The sequence below is a fragment of the Pocillopora verrucosa genome, chromosome 2, assembly GCF_036669915.1.
Source record: "Pocillopora verrucosa isolate sample1 chromosome 2, ASM3666991v2, whole genome shotgun sequence".
Lineage (NCBI taxonomy): Eukaryota > Metazoa > Cnidaria > Anthozoa > Scleractinia > Pocilloporidae > Pocillopora > Pocillopora verrucosa.
Window position 1 is genome coordinate 14,717,587 of NC_089313.1, and position 18,130 is coordinate 14,735,716.

General features: G+C 38.4%; 1 protein-coding gene across 1 annotated transcript in view; it reads left to right on the forward strand.

Moving 5' to 3' along the window:
- Positions 1 to 16,466, forward strand: part of LOC131790329 (squamous cell carcinoma antigen recognized by T-cells 3) — a 22,344-nt gene extending 5,878 nt beyond the window's left edge. The window contains exons 6-27 of the mRNA XM_059107531.2: positions 192 to 235; positions 855 to 916; positions 2,005 to 2,129; positions 5,179 to 5,334; positions 6,255 to 6,359; positions 7,048 to 7,081; positions 7,721 to 7,831; positions 8,717 to 8,779; positions 8,881 to 8,939; positions 9,315 to 9,424; positions 9,636 to 9,748; positions 10,251 to 10,327; positions 10,620 to 10,754; positions 10,907 to 10,997; positions 11,579 to 11,657; positions 12,299 to 12,380; positions 13,052 to 13,135; positions 13,547 to 13,651; positions 13,876 to 13,965; positions 14,221 to 14,304; positions 14,868 to 15,013; positions 15,675 to 16,466. Of these exons, the coding sequence (XP_058963514.2) occupies positions 192 to 235; positions 855 to 916; positions 2,005 to 2,129; positions 5,179 to 5,334; positions 6,255 to 6,359; positions 7,048 to 7,081; positions 7,721 to 7,831; positions 8,717 to 8,779; positions 8,881 to 8,939; positions 9,315 to 9,424; positions 9,636 to 9,748; positions 10,251 to 10,327; positions 10,620 to 10,754; positions 10,907 to 10,997; positions 11,579 to 11,657; positions 12,299 to 12,380; positions 13,052 to 13,135; positions 13,547 to 13,651; positions 13,876 to 13,965; positions 14,221 to 14,304; positions 14,868 to 15,013; positions 15,675 to 15,867 (2,148 nt within the window). The 3' untranslated portion in view covers positions 15,868 to 16,466. The remainder of the gene's footprint in view (positions 1 to 191; positions 236 to 854; positions 917 to 2,004; positions 2,130 to 5,178; positions 5,335 to 6,254; positions 6,360 to 7,047; positions 7,082 to 7,720; positions 7,832 to 8,716; positions 8,780 to 8,880; positions 8,940 to 9,314; positions 9,425 to 9,635; positions 9,749 to 10,250; positions 10,328 to 10,619; positions 10,755 to 10,906; positions 10,998 to 11,578; positions 11,658 to 12,298; positions 12,381 to 13,051; positions 13,136 to 13,546; positions 13,652 to 13,875; positions 13,966 to 14,220; positions 14,305 to 14,867; positions 15,014 to 15,674) is intronic.
- Positions 16,467 to 18,130: the final 1,664 nt, after the last annotated feature.

Here is an 18,130-nt window from a genome sequence, read left to right on the forward strand (position 1 = left end):
CAGGTTCTGCTTGGGTTATTGCAGATATGGTTATGCATTTTATCGGTAGAATATGATTTTTCTTATGAAATGTATTTTTGAGAGATAAAGGTAAAGCTTTAATGGGTTTAATACAGTCATGAACAGATTCTTGTAATCAAAATTACAGAAATAATAGTATTTTATTTTTGTCCCATTCTTGTTTCACACAGCAAATCGTGACAGAGGAAACCAAAGAAAGCATGGCTGAAAAGATGTAAGATATGATGTATATCAGTCTATAAACAATTATTTATTATCAAATTACTTAAAGACATGCACCAGCACAACCACACAAAGACAAAAACACTAAAATTATGGAACTATTACAGTGCTTCTGAAAAACAAAATGCTGCAGCATACAAACATGTCTTAGAAAAGGTTTTTTAACAGTAGTTCAAAATGATTGCACTATGTTTAAATAACTATTATTTGATGTATTGTAACTTCAGAATCACACGTCTTTATTTGTGTACCTGAAATTTTTGTCAAAAAATGGATGATTGTTCCTCAACAAATTGTGATAATTTTATGTAAAATCAAGATTTCCACAGCAAAACTGCAGCTTCTTATAAAAAGCCTTTTATTTTTGCTCTGTATGCCTCTACTTAAAAGTTAGCTGGGTGAGTCCAAATTGGAACTTGTGGTGGCAAGTATGAGTGATTATTAGACATTAGACTCACCTATGCAGTAAGGAATCCTATCTTCCATAAATGTAAGCTTTGGTGCATTAGCAACAATTCTTTTTTATTTTAACAGCCCTTCATGCATTTATCATAAAGGTTTAAGAAAGTAAATAGCTCTTTTTTGACAAAACGTAACAACTTTTTTCACAGCTCCTCTCAAAAAGAAAGAGTGATGTCAGTATTTAAAAGGCAGCTTGCTGTTCCACTGTTAGGTACAGAATTGATATAACCATTGGTAAACCAAGCTTCTGATCCATTTAAGTGGCAAGCTATATGCTTGCCAAAACTATTTGTAAACCTCATTTGGTAATATAATCTTTTGTTAGGATACTTTCTTTGCAGTGATCTATATGTTGAAAAAGATAATTCTTAAAGGTAGCCAAAATTTGAAGTAAAAGGTTTCTTTGCCTTTTGTTTGTTTTGGTTTTACCATCAAACTCAGAAAACTAAGAACATCTAGAGTATATCTAGAAAGTTTGTTGTGTAATGACTAATCATGTGGGAGATCAGGAAACAAGAGTTTAACTCAAAACCAAGAGCAATTTTATAAACAATGAGCTGAATGATGAAGAAAGATGTTTTTTGTCTTGTCACGAGCATGGGACAGAGAAAAAATTCTGAGTTTCCATGAGGAATTGAACCTCTGACCTTAAGATTCCGCACTGTGATGCTCTACCACTGAGCCAGAATCAGAGTCAATCAAACCTAAAGACTGCTGTTGCCATGGATTTGTTCAGCAGTAGATCACAGAAGACAATAGCCTGTGATTGTAACATCAGTGACACATTTAGCTGCACCTTATGTACTCCTTTTTTTTCTTACTGTATTTTGACTTAAACTGTGATCTATACTTGAACAGATTTATGGTACCATAGAATCTATTTGTAAATTACAACAGAGAGTTTGGATGTCTCACACCTGATTAACTTGTTTTCCTCCAAATAATTTTGGGCTTTTACAAGTGTCATGATCACTGATTAAAGAGCTGCGGAAAAAAAGAAAAAATGCAACACCCAAAGTTTCTTGTGTGCTTGTACATTTTGCCCTGAAAAGGAAATACAAACTAGCATCAACTTCAAAACAACTTTGTGCACATTGTATTTCAAGTGGGATGAGACTTTAATACCAAATGCCAGCTCTGTTGATCATTCTGAAAAATTGTGAAAAAAGAGAGATGTTTTACCCTAAACCTTCGATAAGTTTTCTTTTCCTTGTGTTCACGGTAATGTCCTGAATGTTCAATAGCTGTTTGTAAAATGTTAAATTATTTATTTGCAATTTTTTTGATATTCTGTTAAAGGTATGCAGGCAACCTTAAGAGAGTTTGAAGACTGGTTGGAGGATTCTGTTCCTGATGCAATCATGATTGCCTATGAGAAAGCTTTAGCTAAATTAGAGGAATGTCTTCCTTTTGAGGATGCACTGGTAAGATATTTTAATGTGGTGAAAAGAATATCAAGCGATGTCCACCTTAACTTTTAAAATTAAAGAAGTATGGCTTGTTTCCGCTTAAGCTGAATTGGCGATAGATGTTGATTACTTGCACTATCCTTCTCAAACTAGCACATGCAAAACCAACACTATTTGTGACTTGGCTACTGTATTTTCGCTTGTTTCTGGTCCAATATAAGAATGGTTGAGAGAGCCATTTAGCAACTTGGTAGTTTTTTTAAGGTCATCATTTGAAATCCTAGCACAAACCAGTAGATACCTAAAAATCATATTGTTTTGAGAACTTGATTATGTCACTCGCTCACTATTTGTTTTCTGGTTTGTTTGATTGTTGCGTTAGTATCTTACGCACTATTTGTTTTCTGGTTTGTTTGATTGTTGCGTTAGTATCTTACGCACTATTTGTTTTCTGGTTTGTTTGATTGTTGCGTTAGTATCTTACGTACTATTTGTTCTCTGTTTGTTTGACTGTTACGTTAGTATCTTACGCACTATTTGTTCTCTGTTTGTTTGACTGTTAAGTCAGTATCTTACGCACTATTTGTTCTCTGTTTGTTTGACTGTTACGTTAGTATCTTACGCACTATTTGTTCTCTGTTTGTTTGACTGTTAAGTCAGTATCTTACGCACTATTTGTTCTCTGTTTGTTTGACTGTTACGTTAGTATCTTACGCACTATTTGTTCTCTGTTTGTTTGACTGTTAAGTCAGTATCTTACGCACTATTTGTTCTCTGATTTGTTTCACTGTTACGTTAGTATCTCGCGCACTGTTTGTTCTCTGTTTGTGTGACTGTTACATTGGTATCTCGCGCACTATTTGTTCTTTATTTGTGTGACTGTTACATTGGTATCTCGCGCGCTAGTTGTTCTCTGTTTGACTGTTACGTTTGTATCTCGCACACTATTTGTTTTCAGCTTTGTTTGACTGTTACGTTGGTATCTCGCGCACTATTTGTTCTCTGTGTGACTGTTGCGTTAGTGTTTCGCGCACTATTTGTGTTCTGGCTTGTTTGACTGTTACGTTAGCATTTCGCGCACTATTTGTTCTCTGGTTTGTTTGATTGTTACGTTGGTATCTCGCACACTATTTGTTCTTTGGTTTTTTTGACTGTTACGTTGGTATCTCGCGCACTATTTGTTCTCTGTTTGTGTGACCGTTACGTTGGTATCTCGCGCACCATTTGTTCTCTGTTTGTGTGATTGTTACGTTGGTATCTCGCGCACCATTTGTTCTCTGTTTGTGTGATTGTTACGTTGGTATCTCGTGCACCATTTGTTCTCTGTTTGTTTGACTGTTACGTTGGTATCTCGCCCACTATTTTTTCTCTGTTTGACTGTTACGTCGGTATCTCGCGCACTATTTGTTCTCTGTTTGACTGTTACGTTAGTATCTTACGCACTACATGTTCTCTGGCTTGTTTGACTGTTACGTTAGTATCTCGCGCAGTATTTGTTCTCTGTTTGTGTGATTGTTACGTTGGTATCTCGCGCACCATTTGTTCTCTGGCTTGTTTGACTGTTACGTTGGTATCTTGCGCACTATTTGTTCTCCGTTCGTGTGACTGTTATGATAGTATCTTACGCACTCTTTGTTCTCTGGCATGTTTGACTGTTACGTTGGTATCTCGTGCACTGTTTGTTCTCTGTTTGACTGTTATGTTACTATCTCACGCACCATTTGTTCTCTGGTTTGTTTGACTGTTACGTTAGTATTTCGCGCACTATTTGTTCTCTGATTTGTTTGACTGTTACGTTAGTATCTCGCGCACTATTTGTTTCCTGACAGGTTTGACTGTAACGTTGATATCTCGTGCACTATTTGTTCTCTGATTGTTTGACTGTTACGTTAGTATCTCGCGCACTATTTGTTCTCTGATTTGTTTGACTGTTAAGTTAGTATCTCGCGCACTATTTGTTCTCTGATTTGTTTGACTGTTACGTTAGTATCTCGGGCACTATTTGTTCTCTGGTTTGTTTGATGGTACGTTAGTATCTCGCGCACTATTTGTTCTCTGATTGTTTGACTGTTACGTTAGTATCTCGCGCACCATTTGTTCTCTGGTTTGTTTGATGGTACGTTAGTATCTCGCGCACTATTTGTTCTCTGTTTGTGTGACTGTTACGTTAGTATCTCGCGCACTATTGTTTTCAGCTTTGTTTGAGTGTTACGTTAGTATCTTACGCACTATCTGTTCTCTGATTTGTTTGAGTGTTACGTTAGTATCTCGCGCACTATTTGTTCTCTGTTTGTGTGACTGTTACGTTAGTATCTTGCGCACTATTTGTTCTCTGTTTGTTTGACTGTTACGTTAGTATCTCGCGCACTATTTGTTCTCTGTTTGTGTGACTGTTACGTTAGTATCTTGCGCACTATTTGTTCTCTGATTGTTTGACTGTTACGTTAGTATCTCGTGCACTATTTGTTCTCTGTTTGTGTGACTGTTACGTTAGTATCTCGTGCACTATTTGTTCTCTGATTGTTTGACTGTTACGTTAGTATCTCGCGCACTATTTGTTCTCTGATTGTTTGACTGTTACGTTAGTATCTCGCGCACTATTTGTTCTCTGTTTGTGTGACTGTTACGTTAGTATCTCGCGCACTATTTGTTCTCTGTTTGTGTGACTGGTACGTTAGTATCTTGCGCACTATTTGTTCTCTGTTTGTGTGACTGTTACGTTAGTATCTCGCGCACTATTGTTTTCAGCTTTGTTTGACTGTTACGTTAGTATCTTACGCACTATTTGTTCTCTGATTTGTTTGACTGTTACGTTAGTATCTCGCGCACTATTTGTTCTCTGATTTCTTTGACTGTTACGTTAGTATCTCGCGCACTATTGTTTTCAGCTTTGTTTGACTGTTACGCTAGTATCTTACGCACTATTTGTTCTCTGTTTGTGTGAGTGTTACGGTTCAAAATTTGCTCTTTGTTGTAAAGTTAAATTCAAAGAAAGATTTAAATTTTAACCGTAGACTTCTTGAGTAAGGCGCTTATTCACAATGCCGTGGTTCTTGTCATTCAGGGTTCAGCTCAACCGCCCAAGACTACTGAATTTAAGTCATACCTGGGGTATGAACTGACGAAAGGAGATCCTGCCAGAATACAATGCTTGTACGAGAGAGCTATGAAGGAAAATTGTCTTGTTGGGGATATGTGGACTGAGTATACTTCTTATTTGGTGAGGAAAGTTTGCTTTAAGATTATCAAACCTAGGAGGGATCAGAGAGTAAATTCTCCCTAAAATATCGACACTTTTAACGAGAAAGGTGATGAGAAAAAAAATGTCCCTTACTAACGGAGTTTGAGGTCCGATCGGAAAGTTACGGACCTAGTTCTGTTCTGATTTATGGCCCAAGTGCGGAGTGTGCGGACCACAAATCCGAGGAGAAAAACGAGGTTCCGAAACGTACAGAACGCACTAAGAGAACGAGGGTAGTACGATATTTATCATTTCATTATTTACAATTTAACCCTTTAACCCTAAGAGCGACTAGCATCCAATTTCTCCTTACAATATCACACCTGAATCATGCAGTAAGGTCATGAGAATAAAGGAAATGATCAGCTGCAAAAGAAGCTCTTGATTGTTACACAAATTCTCCTTGTCAACACCTTAGGGAATGTATGGGGAGAGCAGTATGGAGAATACCTTTACTGATGTTAGGATGTAAAGGGCTAAACTAACTTTTGAATTTACGTTAGTATCTCGCGCACTATTTGTTTCCTGACAGGTTTGACTGTAACGTTGATATCTCGTGCACTATTTTTTCCATGGTATTACTTAATAGCGCTCTTACTAACCGAGAGATATAATTAAAATAAAAATTCAAATTGTGGGTAATTTTTTTATTAGAATTATAGGAAGTGTATAGAAGAGAAAGAGAGAGTCGATATTTAAATCTTGGATGTGAAGGGGTTATAGGAACGGGAGAATGATCTGCCTATGTTGAATACCAGGCTGTATTGCCTAAGCTATATTTTCCTGATTTTATTTCATGTTTCCAGAAACTCTAACTGCAAAACAATAAGTTAATTAGTTTTTGCGTTGATCGTAACATCATTTTTTTGTACGAGTGACTAAGTTAATTTCTTAAATAGGATTCAACATTGAAGATATCACCAGTGGTGCTTACAGTGCATGAGCGTGCTGTCAGAAACTGTCCCTGGGTGTCTCTTCTCTGGCAGAATTACATGCGAGCACTGGTTAGTTTTTACCCATTTCTTTCTTAAAACTGACGGGGTTTTAACAGCAGTTTGTGAAATCACAACTGAAGGTTTATGGCTCTTTTATAGAATGCTCTTTTTTGTGCTCCAAAGCACTATCTCTTGTATTTAATTGTCAACGTTTCAATTTTTAGGAACAAAATATCAAATTCGGTATCCGTGTGGTTTCTAGTAATAGTTCTTGTCCTTCTTGTGTCTTTACGTAATGAATGATAGATTTATGACAGACTGATTGACTGACTGACTGACCATCTCTCTGTCTGTCTGTCTGTTTGTTTGTCTGTTGGTCTAACTAACTGACTGACTGAACTGAAAGTCTATCTCTTTGCTGTCTGAGTGACTGGCTGATCGACAGACCGACTGACTGACTGGTTTAGTGACTGGCTGATCAACTAACTTTCTGACTGACTGGCTGACTGACTGACTGATTGTCTGGCAGTCTGGCTGACAAACCTAATGGGTTACTGATCATCGAAATCGACACATAACTGACTAAAGCTACAGTAAATCGTGATTGGATCATTACTTACATTTAGATGCGTCACTGATTACTTTTATTTTAAATGTGCTATAAAATGGTCTTCTCTAATTGCTCTCTAGCTAATCCGATGGACATCATTAATCAAGTAGTACAGAAAATACCTGATCACTGTTTTGTTTTTATCAGGAACGCAACAAACAGGACGGCAATAAAGTGAAAGGTATGATGGCATCTTAATTTCCCATAAACGTTTTGTTTTTCTGTATTTAATTGCTTTTTTACTCAGCTTAACGTTATGTTTATCAGTTCAGCTTTTTTTAAAATCAAACTTGACAGATGTGTTTGTTTATATTGTCCTCTGTTATTGGTTTGCTTGTTGCCAGATAAACATTTCGTGTACATTGACTTACTTCTCGCTGTCGTCGTCGTCACTTCATATATCGTGTTTGGCTCTTGTAGAAAAAAAAATTAACCCTTTACACTCCGACATGTGTATACACGTTCCCTATGCATTTCTTTAGATGCCGACAAGCAGTATTTGATTAATAAACAAGGGCTTCTATTGTTGGTGATCATTTCCTTTACTCTCATAACCCTGATGATTTATTCATGAGTGATACTTTAAGGAGAAATTAGATGCTAGGTCAAAGGGTTGATGGCAAGCGTTGTCTTGACTCATTTATAAAGTCACTTAGCTAGATTTCTGTGCCATTCTCGTTGGGAAGTTTCTTTCCAAACTGTGAGCGTGCATGTTTCTTTGTCTTGTTATGGACAAAGGAACCTGGCTTTAAATCTAAGGCAGCTCTAGAAGTTGAATGAGTTTCCATGTAGCAGTTACGTTATTTTTGCCTTGTTACAGAAACTCTAGACACAGCTCTGGGATGCGGTTTTTCTGGCAGTGACGATTACCTCCAGCTTTGGCATTGTTACTGTGATTACATGAGAAGAAGAGTGGAGGACTGGGGAGAAGGTACGATGTCATTACCACGGTGACGGAGCAGGGGGAAAGCGGGTTTTAAGCTACACGCCCTGAACTGAAAGTTTAGGGGGCAACCTTTCCCTCCTCCCCCCCCCCCCACCTTATTCCATACACACCTTTCAGTGCGAAAATGATAGAAAACTCAGCATAAAACTGGATTTTCCTGTTTGCTTGTGCTAGAGGTTTACGCACGTACATCGTCATTTCACTTCTCGTAAGCCACTATGGTAACGTAATGTTGTTCCTACCTAGATGTGACCTGAGCGATAACCTTCCTTTGTGAAATATATGTAGCCTCATTGTTCTTGCAGAATAAGAACAAAGTGATCAGCTTCGTAAAACACCAAGAAATAGCACAAAGGCCTCTTTAGAAATAAGTGCTTCAGTAAAGCTTCAGTTTCATAATCAAAAACAAACTCTTCCTAAGCCAAATCGACCTCGGTATGGTGAACGCTCCTATTGAACTCCGCCAAATCCGATTGATTTATTATCAGATGAATTTATCCGTCCTACAAGATTGATAAGAGCGTGGAATGACGTCATCTTCACTCAATGAGATCGTGCCATCTCCTGCAATCATGCTAGAAACTTGGTAATCAACTGAGTTGATATTTTCAATTGGCCACTGTAAAGAATTTCTGAAGCTGCTGTTTGGAGCGTTAGCTCTTCTCCAGAGCGAATAGCGCTAACGCTCGAAATGTCAGCTATGAAACTCTTTACGGTGGCCAATTGACTTAATAAACTCAGCTGGTAAAGCCAAGTTGTCTTGTTATACTCCCCACCGACAAAGCACCACAGTTTCTTCAGAAACTTAACCCTTTATATATTGGAAACTGATTCATTGGGTTTTTACAAATGAATTTTACCATTCCACAGATAGTCAGAGTGTCAAAGACCTCAGGGAGAATTTTAAAACTGCAACAGAATATTTGCAGAACTGTAAGTTAAATGTGTTATATCTTGAGCTTTTATGGGTCAATTTAATATGATCATATGCTAAAATGGTCTTTTTCTTACACTGCTCTTGTACTGCTATGCAGATTTTGGCAATGACGGTGATCCCACGAATCTCTTAGAGAGATACTGGGCAAGAATTGAGGTAAGGTTTAAACGTTACTCTTTACGTCCGATAACCAGTATGCATATTCTCTATACAGTTCTTTATACATTTCCTAAGGTGCTGACAAGGAGAATTTACTTTAACAATCAAGAGCTTCTGTAGTTGGTGATCATTCCCTTTATTCTCGTTACCTTAATGTGTGATTCAGGGGTGATATTGTGGGGAGAAATTTGATTCTGGTCACTATTAGGAGTCAAAGGGTTAATAGAGAATTACCAAGCAGTACAAGTGGTCTGTTTTAATGCCATAGCGCAATTGTCGCAGTTCGACTTGATTGTCTTGAATTTTCTCTGTTGTTTCATTAGCTCATTTGTTAGCCCTAACGTATTGTTTATTTTTGGTTGTGATTGTCAGGCATTTCACTGTAATAATATATCAGAATGTCAGAGACTTTGGGACAATGTGATACTCTCCAGGCATGGACGAGAAGCTGAGTTCTGGCTCGAGTATGCGAACCTTTTAAGGTCAGTACCTCGGTAGCAGCTCTTTTGACGAATTAAACAGCGTGGCCAACTAAAAACAAATTATTCTCCCCTGCCGGCGCAGCTCCACAGTTCTTAAGAAACTTATCCCCTTTATTAAGTACGTAAACCTAACAAATCTTGCCCTACTTTAGACATTGTTTAAAATTTATTTTATTTTTATGTAACTTAATCATTTCCATTTCGTTTGCAGGTCTTGTCGTGACATCAAAAAGTGTCGTAAAATTCTGCAGCGGGCTGTGCAGTCAGCCAGTGATAACCCCGAAATGGTGATTCAAGCCTTGCTCAGTTTTGAACGAGAAGAAGGTTAGAAGAGCTTGGAACCAATTGGGCCTGTGCTCAGTGACATCTGCAGTTTGATAATTTTATGAGAGTGGTGTTTTCTTCCCTTAAACTCTCATTCTCTTCCCTTCCTCTTCCTCTTTCATTCTCCCCGTCCCCCTCCACCTCCTCTCCCTTTCCCACCCCTGCAAAAAGCAACAGCTGCAGTGTTATACTGTTATGACTCTGCTGTTCTCTTCCTCATTTTCTCTTTGTCTCCCTTTCCCCCCCTCCCTCCTTTGTCTCCCCCCTCCCCCTCCCCCTCCACATCCACTTACACCTCCACTCTCCAAAAAACCAACCTTAACAGTAATGAGAGAAAAAAAATGGTTTGATTAAATGATGTTTGAAAACGTTAATGTTTTCCAAAATCTTTGCTATTCATTTGGCTTATGACCTTCACAAAGTACTGGTGTTCAGACTGATACCATTTATGAATATGTGTGAACAAGACATTTGATCTTTATGGTTGTATTTCATTAATTAGGGACGTTGGAGGACTGGGATGCAGCTTTTTCAAAGTGTCGAGTACAACTATTGAGAGTCAACGAACGAAGACAGAAGGTGATTTAATCTAAGACACCTTCATGTATTTTATAGCACCAAACAGTTGCATGGTAAAGCAATCAACTTTGCTAAATTCTTTGAGCGAGATTGACATTCAAAATGCCCAATGAATGAAACAATTACCCTCTTGGGTTAAATAGTTGGTTTAAGGACTTTCATCATCCATTCAAAGACCACTACGAACACCGCTACGATTAATTTGGTTTTACTCTTGCGAAACTCATTTTACAAGCACTCTTACAGTTTTATTAATGGATCAATTGATTGATTGACTAACTGATCTGGGTAGGTGGCTGAAAAAGAGGCTGTACGTGCAAAAGCTGAAGAAGAAGCCCAAGCGAAAAGAAAAATTGCGAATGCAGAGAGGAAGGCAACTAAGAAAATGGAACAGAAAAAGGCCAAGTTTGAAATGAGGAAGAGAAAGGTAATGTCATGATTTGACCCATTGTCTGTCCGGTTTTTAAAACGTTAGTCAGAGCTGCGCGTCTAGAATAAAATCTTCACAATCTTCACAATTTATTTTGTTGGGGAGGCGACATGAGATTATGTATGCTGTGTATTTGTTTTTACTGTCAGGCCAATGACCAACCTACTCCTGGAGACAAAACTCAGAAAATGACCGATAATACACAAGATTCGGGAGAACCAGTGGCTAAAAAGCCCCACGGTACGTTTTATATATCTTCTGACACCCGTCTAAATGCGAAAATTCCAATACCCCTTTTTTTCTACCAGCACACAGATCTTTTCTCTTCCCCTCAACTTCCTCCTTCGCTAAAATGAAACTTTGATTTCCTTAGTTCTTCCAAAGTAAGAGAAGGTTCTTGGTTAATCCTTTCAACAGAAATATTCCCATTTGCCCATTTTAAGACTTCGATGTTCACTCTTTTTTTCAAAGCGGGGTAAGATTCTCTTGCCTCCTTCTCCTTTCTCCCACATGTAGATGCGATTTCTACTCTATCTTCTTCGTAAGGAATTTATTTACCGCTACCTCATTCTCGAAAGGAATATTTCAAATTTGCTTTCCCCTTGTTAAGTTCTTTCATCCATACCCCCTCACTTTCGACACATGTGGCCTCGAGTCTGTTTTCATCCAAAAGTCTGACAGTATGGTTTAGACTTCCCTTTTCTGAATCGTCTGTAAGACACACAATCCTTTCAGGACAAATTTGTCTGTTTGTTTTCGGGTCCTCTCAAGAAAAGTGATCTTTTGACTTACTGTACCTGCACGTTTGGTTTGTTTTTTAGTTGAGAATGAAAGTGAAAATCTCTCGTCAACTCAATCGACGCCAGCAGGAGAACCATCTACGAAAATTTCACATGACAGGTTAGTGCTTAGCTTAAATAGGCTCTCATTAATAGCGTTACAGGACGCGCGTTTCTCCGACCGCGGGAAGATTTCAGACGAGTCAGGGGAATGTTGCTCGGGAGTGGCACTAATAATGAGGTATCAGTGCTCGCGACTCTCGTTGATCGCGGGCGAAGAAACGGTGGTGCCGAAGCGCTAACGATTAGCGCATGCTCGCTAGTTATGCATACTTACTCCTCAATTTAGTCGTTTTTAATAAAATTTTTAAGGTTTGGATATTAATTCGATGCCAAAATTTCTTCTGTTAAAAAGAGTATATCTTTCCCGCGCGTAGAGAACATGCTATTTATATCTGTGTGAAGATAGCAATGTCACAATGGTAACCTGGTATGGAACAACTTTCTATCGAGTGTCGTAAGTAATCCGCAATTGCATTGGTTTTGCTTTACTTGCTCTGTAATTGGTCCAAAAGACTCACGCTACTTTCTCAACCAATCACGGTTGAACCAATGTAACTTATGCATTACCATTTGAATACTTTAAAACTAAGGAACAGAGAGCTCGTAAAGAGAAAGGCCGCGATTAAGGCTGGAATAAAAGAGAATAGATCAGTTCTGTTTTATATCTTGACCTTGACTTTATTTTAATTCATTTTCCAGCACAAAGGATCCGAACACAGTATTCGTTAGTAACCTTTTGTTTTCAGTTGATGAGGAGCGGCTCAAGAAGACTTTCTCACCGGTAGGTTTATGTTCTTTGTTGTGTTGGTATAGAATTGCCAAGTGCTACTGTCAGCGAAGGTTTAGTGTTTTTAGCCTTTCACGCAGGTCGTGCAAAGACGGACGCGAGGCGAGCCTGAAGGGCTCATCACCCATTCCCTTTCTCGCGTGTAACTTGCGCTTTGCGCTCGCCCCGCGCTTACGTCCGCTCTTCCTGGAAAACGCTAGAAATAACGCCTTTTCTGCAAGCTAATTAAAGATAAGTTGGTCGGATCTTTCGTAATCTTTTAACCAGTTTTATTATTGAAACTTCACGCAATGTACTAATTCCTAAAATCTTAATTACCGACGTGAATGCGTGAAAGGTCAAAAAATGATGGATTTATATGCGTTGATACCTTCTCTTCCCTTTTCTGTACATCTTGTGAAGTTTTAACGGCAACAATCCATTAATTTCACTTTGATCTTTTCACATTATTGCCATTCTCGTTGTTTTATGGAAAGTCCTTAACACTAGAGAATTTTTGGTCATGAATTAACAGCAAATAGATGCTCTTTTTTGCTATAGAGTACATTAATTAGAGTGGTACTTGAACTTCTTGTTTACTGCGATGTTACAGTAGGTTTGTTTGTAAGAACATATATATATCGGGTATGCAATTAGTGGCGTTTTACACTTTGTTTTGATCCCAGCTTGGCGACATAACCGAAGTAAGACTTGTCAAAAACCAGATGGGGAAATCAAAAGGATTCGCTTACATCGAGTTTAAGAACCAGGTGAGAGGAAGGCAATGTTGTTGTGTCTCTAAATCCTTTAACCTCTGAGGGTGACAAGCATCTAATTTCTCACTTTGGTATCACTGCTGAATCAACTATTAAGCTTATGAGAATTACGAAAATGATCGCAAAACTTGAGAAGCTCCTGATTTTTAACTCAACATCCCCTGTCAGTGCCATAGGAAATGTCTTGGAAACAGTATGGAGAATATACACGCTGATGTAGGGGTGTGCAGGATTTATACGATTAAATTGTAATTTGTTTTGCTGCTCACCCGAGTAACATGATTATTAGTAAAGCATTATTTCCCTGTTGCTCATTTGGTGGAAGGGATCTTTAGGCGGCATGGAACCCTTTACAGTGACAGTTCCATACCTTTACATGGTTCTTCTGCTGATGTTTCAATTTAGGCCTCGGTACAAGCTGCCCTGTCCATGGACAGGACCAAGTTAAATGGCAGACCGATGTTTGTTTCGCCTTCGGTGGACAAATCTAAGAATCCAACGCAATTTAAGGTTAGTATGAGGTTCTTTTACTTTATTCTCTCCATGCACCATCAAAGTAAGATCGGTAACGAGATTTTTATACTGCATTTTGAAATTTGATTCGCCTTTGTGTCTCTGGCCTTCAGATGTTCCGTTATTTGTTTTTACTTGAGCCAATACGAAAATCTGATCTAAAACAGTTTTGATCTTCTCAAAGATGCGATTTATAATTTATTGCCTCCTTCTGTTGACAGTTTCCTACGACTCTCGACAAGAAAACATTGTTTGTGTCCAATCTTCCTTTCGAAGTTAAAGAGTCAGAGTTGGAGAATCTGTTCGAAAAGGTAATGTTTCATGATGTCCTTGTTTTATTTCTTGTTGTTTTTATTAGTGCCTCTTTGCAAAGTAAGGTCTAGAATTTGTCCATGATGTTTCTCCGTTATTTCCGTTTGTCTCTTGCAAATGTTTTCTTAGCGACTCATAATTAAGGGTGCTTCCTAACTTGATCTCACTTTTCAAAAAGAACATCCGATACAAAGGTTTGGGCCTAGTACTAAAAAGTTGTCAATCGAACCCTTATCTTTGATGTCTCATTCCAGTATGGAAAAGTGAAGCAAATTCGTCTGGTGACTAACAGAGCTGGTAAACCGAAAGGATTTGGTTACGTAGAGTTAGAAGATGAGGTGAGTAGATATGTTGTTTACGTTTCCAACGGCCTCTCAGTAGGTTTTCAACTTACTTATGGTCGTGTACGTGTCGTTGTTCAAAATTACAATGTCCTCGGTTTCAGGGTTTTAGATTTTGTTTGCGTTAGGTTTGAGCAAAGAACTTATGCGCGCATATTTGCGTAAGGCAAATGGTTACTTTGAAGTTAGTGGCATTTCGAAAGGCACGACGTAGTCATACTTAAAAGTTAACTACGTTCTTCGCAACCATATCTGAGTTGAAAGTGATAACAGCTTGAGACAAGCAATAACAGTTGTTAGTTCTTGTACTTTACCACGACTAACAAACTTATTGAATAATTTGACTTTTTGCTTAACTTTCGAATTTTTTGTTTTAAAGTTATAGAAAACGCACGCTGTCACTGTTGTAGAGTATCGGGCAAAATCTAGGTTTCATGAAGCTAAATTTTATCATGTGAAGGTTCAAAGGTGAAGCATTGAGAAGTGAAAATAAAGCGGGTGGCATTTTATATGGAATATGGCATGTGATGGTGATATATCATTGAAATTTTTGTCAACAGACAGGAGCATCAGCGGCCATCGTAGCTTTGGACGGAAGCCAGGTCGGAGACAGGCAGATTTCAGTTGCTGTGTCAAATCCACCCAGCAGAAAACCCAGGCAGCCCGGGGCCGACCAACAGCAAAGACAGATAGAACAGCCGGGAAGGTATGCACGCTTGAATGTTTCTGAATCACAACCCACTGTCTTGTTTACCTGCTCCTGGCAGCAGCTCGAAGTGATGCGTTGAAGTGTTATGCTTTACTTTTTTTCTGCACTTTCTTTGTTTGTTTGTTGATGCTGTTTGGGGCTCTCGTGTGGGGATGAATGTTAGGGAAATTTTGTTATTAAACTAGTCATAATATTATCATGATGATTTGGTTTTATCAACTGAGTTGATAAGGTTAATTAGCCACCGTTAAAAGTTTTTCAATGATATTTCGAGCGGTAGCTATAAATGTCAGCTTTAGAAATTCTTTACGGTTGCCAATTTACATCATCAACTCAGTAGATGAAACCAAGTTATCTTTTGACGCAGCATCAAAGTACTACATCACTTAACCTTTACATTCAAAACGTTATCATGTTGATTTACTAGAATCAGTTTTGATGATACAAAAAAGTTGTCTATGAAAATCTTATCTAACAGTTCTTTACTTAATAAGGTTAGTATATTCCCAAAACGAAAGTTGACATTTACGTATTTCGAGATTGAATGTTTCAGGGGCCTCTCCGTGGGTTATCAGAGACAGAGCACGTATATGTGTCATGAAGAAATCTTCTTTCAAAAAAAAAAAAAAAAAAATGTCCTTCCCTTATTTCGTTTCAGTCGTGGCCGAGCAAGAACCCAGCTGCAACTCATCCCCAGGGCACTGCAGAAGACTGCGTCCACTGCACCAGCTTCTTCGTCAGATAACTCAACCGTATCGAGCGAAGAAAAGACCAAAGCCAAACCTGGCGCTGAAGTTAACCAAGGTTTTAGTAATGAGTATTTTAGAAGCCTTTTGCAGAAGAAGAATTAAGCGTGTTGAAGAGTAACAGAATACTGTTTTAACTGAACAATTTGCTTACAAAGGGCAAAAAAAAAAAAAGAAAAAGGCAACAGTTATTAATGTCATGTTTTGTTATGGTTAAAAGAAAAACGCGAAGTAGAGATTGTTTTGGGTTTGCGAACAACATTTACGAGGAGGCTTTTAAAGAGCTTTATAACTTGTCATCTTATAAACGTCCATTTGAAACATTATGTTATTTATTTGTTACTATGGCTGGCATGGTATGCATGTTGGACGTTCACGGCAAACGGCAAACAGCAAAAAAACTTCTCCCACCGTCTGCGTTCTGCCGTCTGTACACTTATGTGAACGTACTTGCATTGCTTGTGAACGAGAGAACCTTCGTCATTTTTGTATTGGAGGTATTGAAGGATTGGAGGCAAAATGAGTTACATTATTAAATTAAATCAGAGTTAATATTTGCGATTTGCTGTTTCCGCAAACATGATGCTTAACCTCGCTATATTAGTAATACTGATTAACTGATTGTCATAATGTCTCTAACAGGTGAACCTTAAGTTGTAATAAACTCGTCATTAGCATGTTAAATACAGAGAATCCAAAATGAATGCGTCTTCCTCGTGGTATTTTCAAAGTAGTGAGACTACGACCCGAAGCGGTATTATTGCTTGCAACAAATAGTGTGAACCTTGCTTTTTCCGCGATAAGGTACACCCGTGTAGGACTGGTAAGGGTGAGTATTTGTCGCACAGGTCTCCACTGATTTTGCCCTCCCCCCTTTTCGTACAAAATTAGGTGTTCTTACATGACGCAAGACTAAAAAGATGTCATTATTTTGGTACCCCCCCCCCCCCCCCCCCTTTTTAGTATTTCTTTCAAGTTTAACACGTAATGACCCGTTTTGGAAACAACTTCCGATCCGTCAGGAGCTCATCTCCTGCTTTCGTGTTCTTCTCTTCTTTTTGAATGGCGGCTCAAAGCAACAGGTTTACTTTTTTCTGATTAAGTAAGGTAACTTTTAAAGCAGGTAACTTTTAAACTTTCTTGATTGTGTACTTTAGGGCGTGTTCGCTGCCATCATGAGGCACTCCCCTGCTAAATTCTAGGAACCCAGCCCGTCTAGGTCGAGGTTTTGAGTCACGCTCAGTCTGGTTAGTGCGTAACACTCCGTGTTTATTAATCAACCTTCAAAGGAGTGTAAAGGGCCCCAAACGGTATTTTCTATTGTTTTTTCTATACTACAATTGTAAAATTTCTCTCGTGCCTGTTATCTTTTTTTTCTTCCATAATTGGACAGACATAAACTACGTCACTGCGCGCGGATCTTCCCACAATTTCACCGAAATTGCATGGTAGCATTCTCAGCTCTGGATAAGGCAGGCTGACATGGGGTTTTACAAAACGTAATTCATTAACAGTCGTTCCACATGGAAGCTGACTAATATTCACACTTTGCTGGGGAATTATTGTATGTCATGTATATTCAAGGAATTTGGGGGGGGGGGGGGACTTCTTTTTTGAAAGAATGCAAATGAGCCATTCAAACTTGTAAATTTCGAGTTCTGATTGCCACAAATAGAAAAGTAAACTAGCTATTAGAACAACGAAAAAGCTTAGCCTGTCATGAAATTCAATTATCAGTGTTGGCTCTTCATGAATAGTTTTGTCAGAACATGAAATCAAATGCTAATACGGGATCCTTAAGTACTTCTTCTAAAACACTTTTGAACGTGTTGTTTTAGCAGCTTACTTAAGGGGTCGAGAGGTAGCATCAGAGAGTTTTTGGCATTTATAAACATAAGATATCAAACTTTCCAGTTTTCCCATCGAATTCTCTGCCAGGTTTTGGGGCTCAGTGGGTAGAGTAGGCGATCGTAGGAACAGTCCTCGCGAGGCTTCAAATCCTGGTGTGGGGAGCTTAAAATTTCCTGTCCATGTGAGGAAAGTTTCCCACAGCCTAGCAGGTGGAGCGTTGCATTGTATAAGTGTTCCCAGTTGTTTCCCTCTCTCATCTTATACCCACTGATTAACAGTTTGTATTGTCTTTGTATATCAATATCTTCCTGATTTTGGTACATTAGCAAAAAGTTTTTCTTCCTCTATTGGCAAGTTTACCCTTTTCTTACACTCTTTAATTAAGGATATGCATCGAAACGCTGTTGAATTTGAACATTATTAAATCAAACAAAGCAAAGCACTTCTTCCTCGGAATGTTTGCGCTCTTCATCTTTGTCTCGCAAAACGTACGCCACTTGTTACATATAATCTTAAA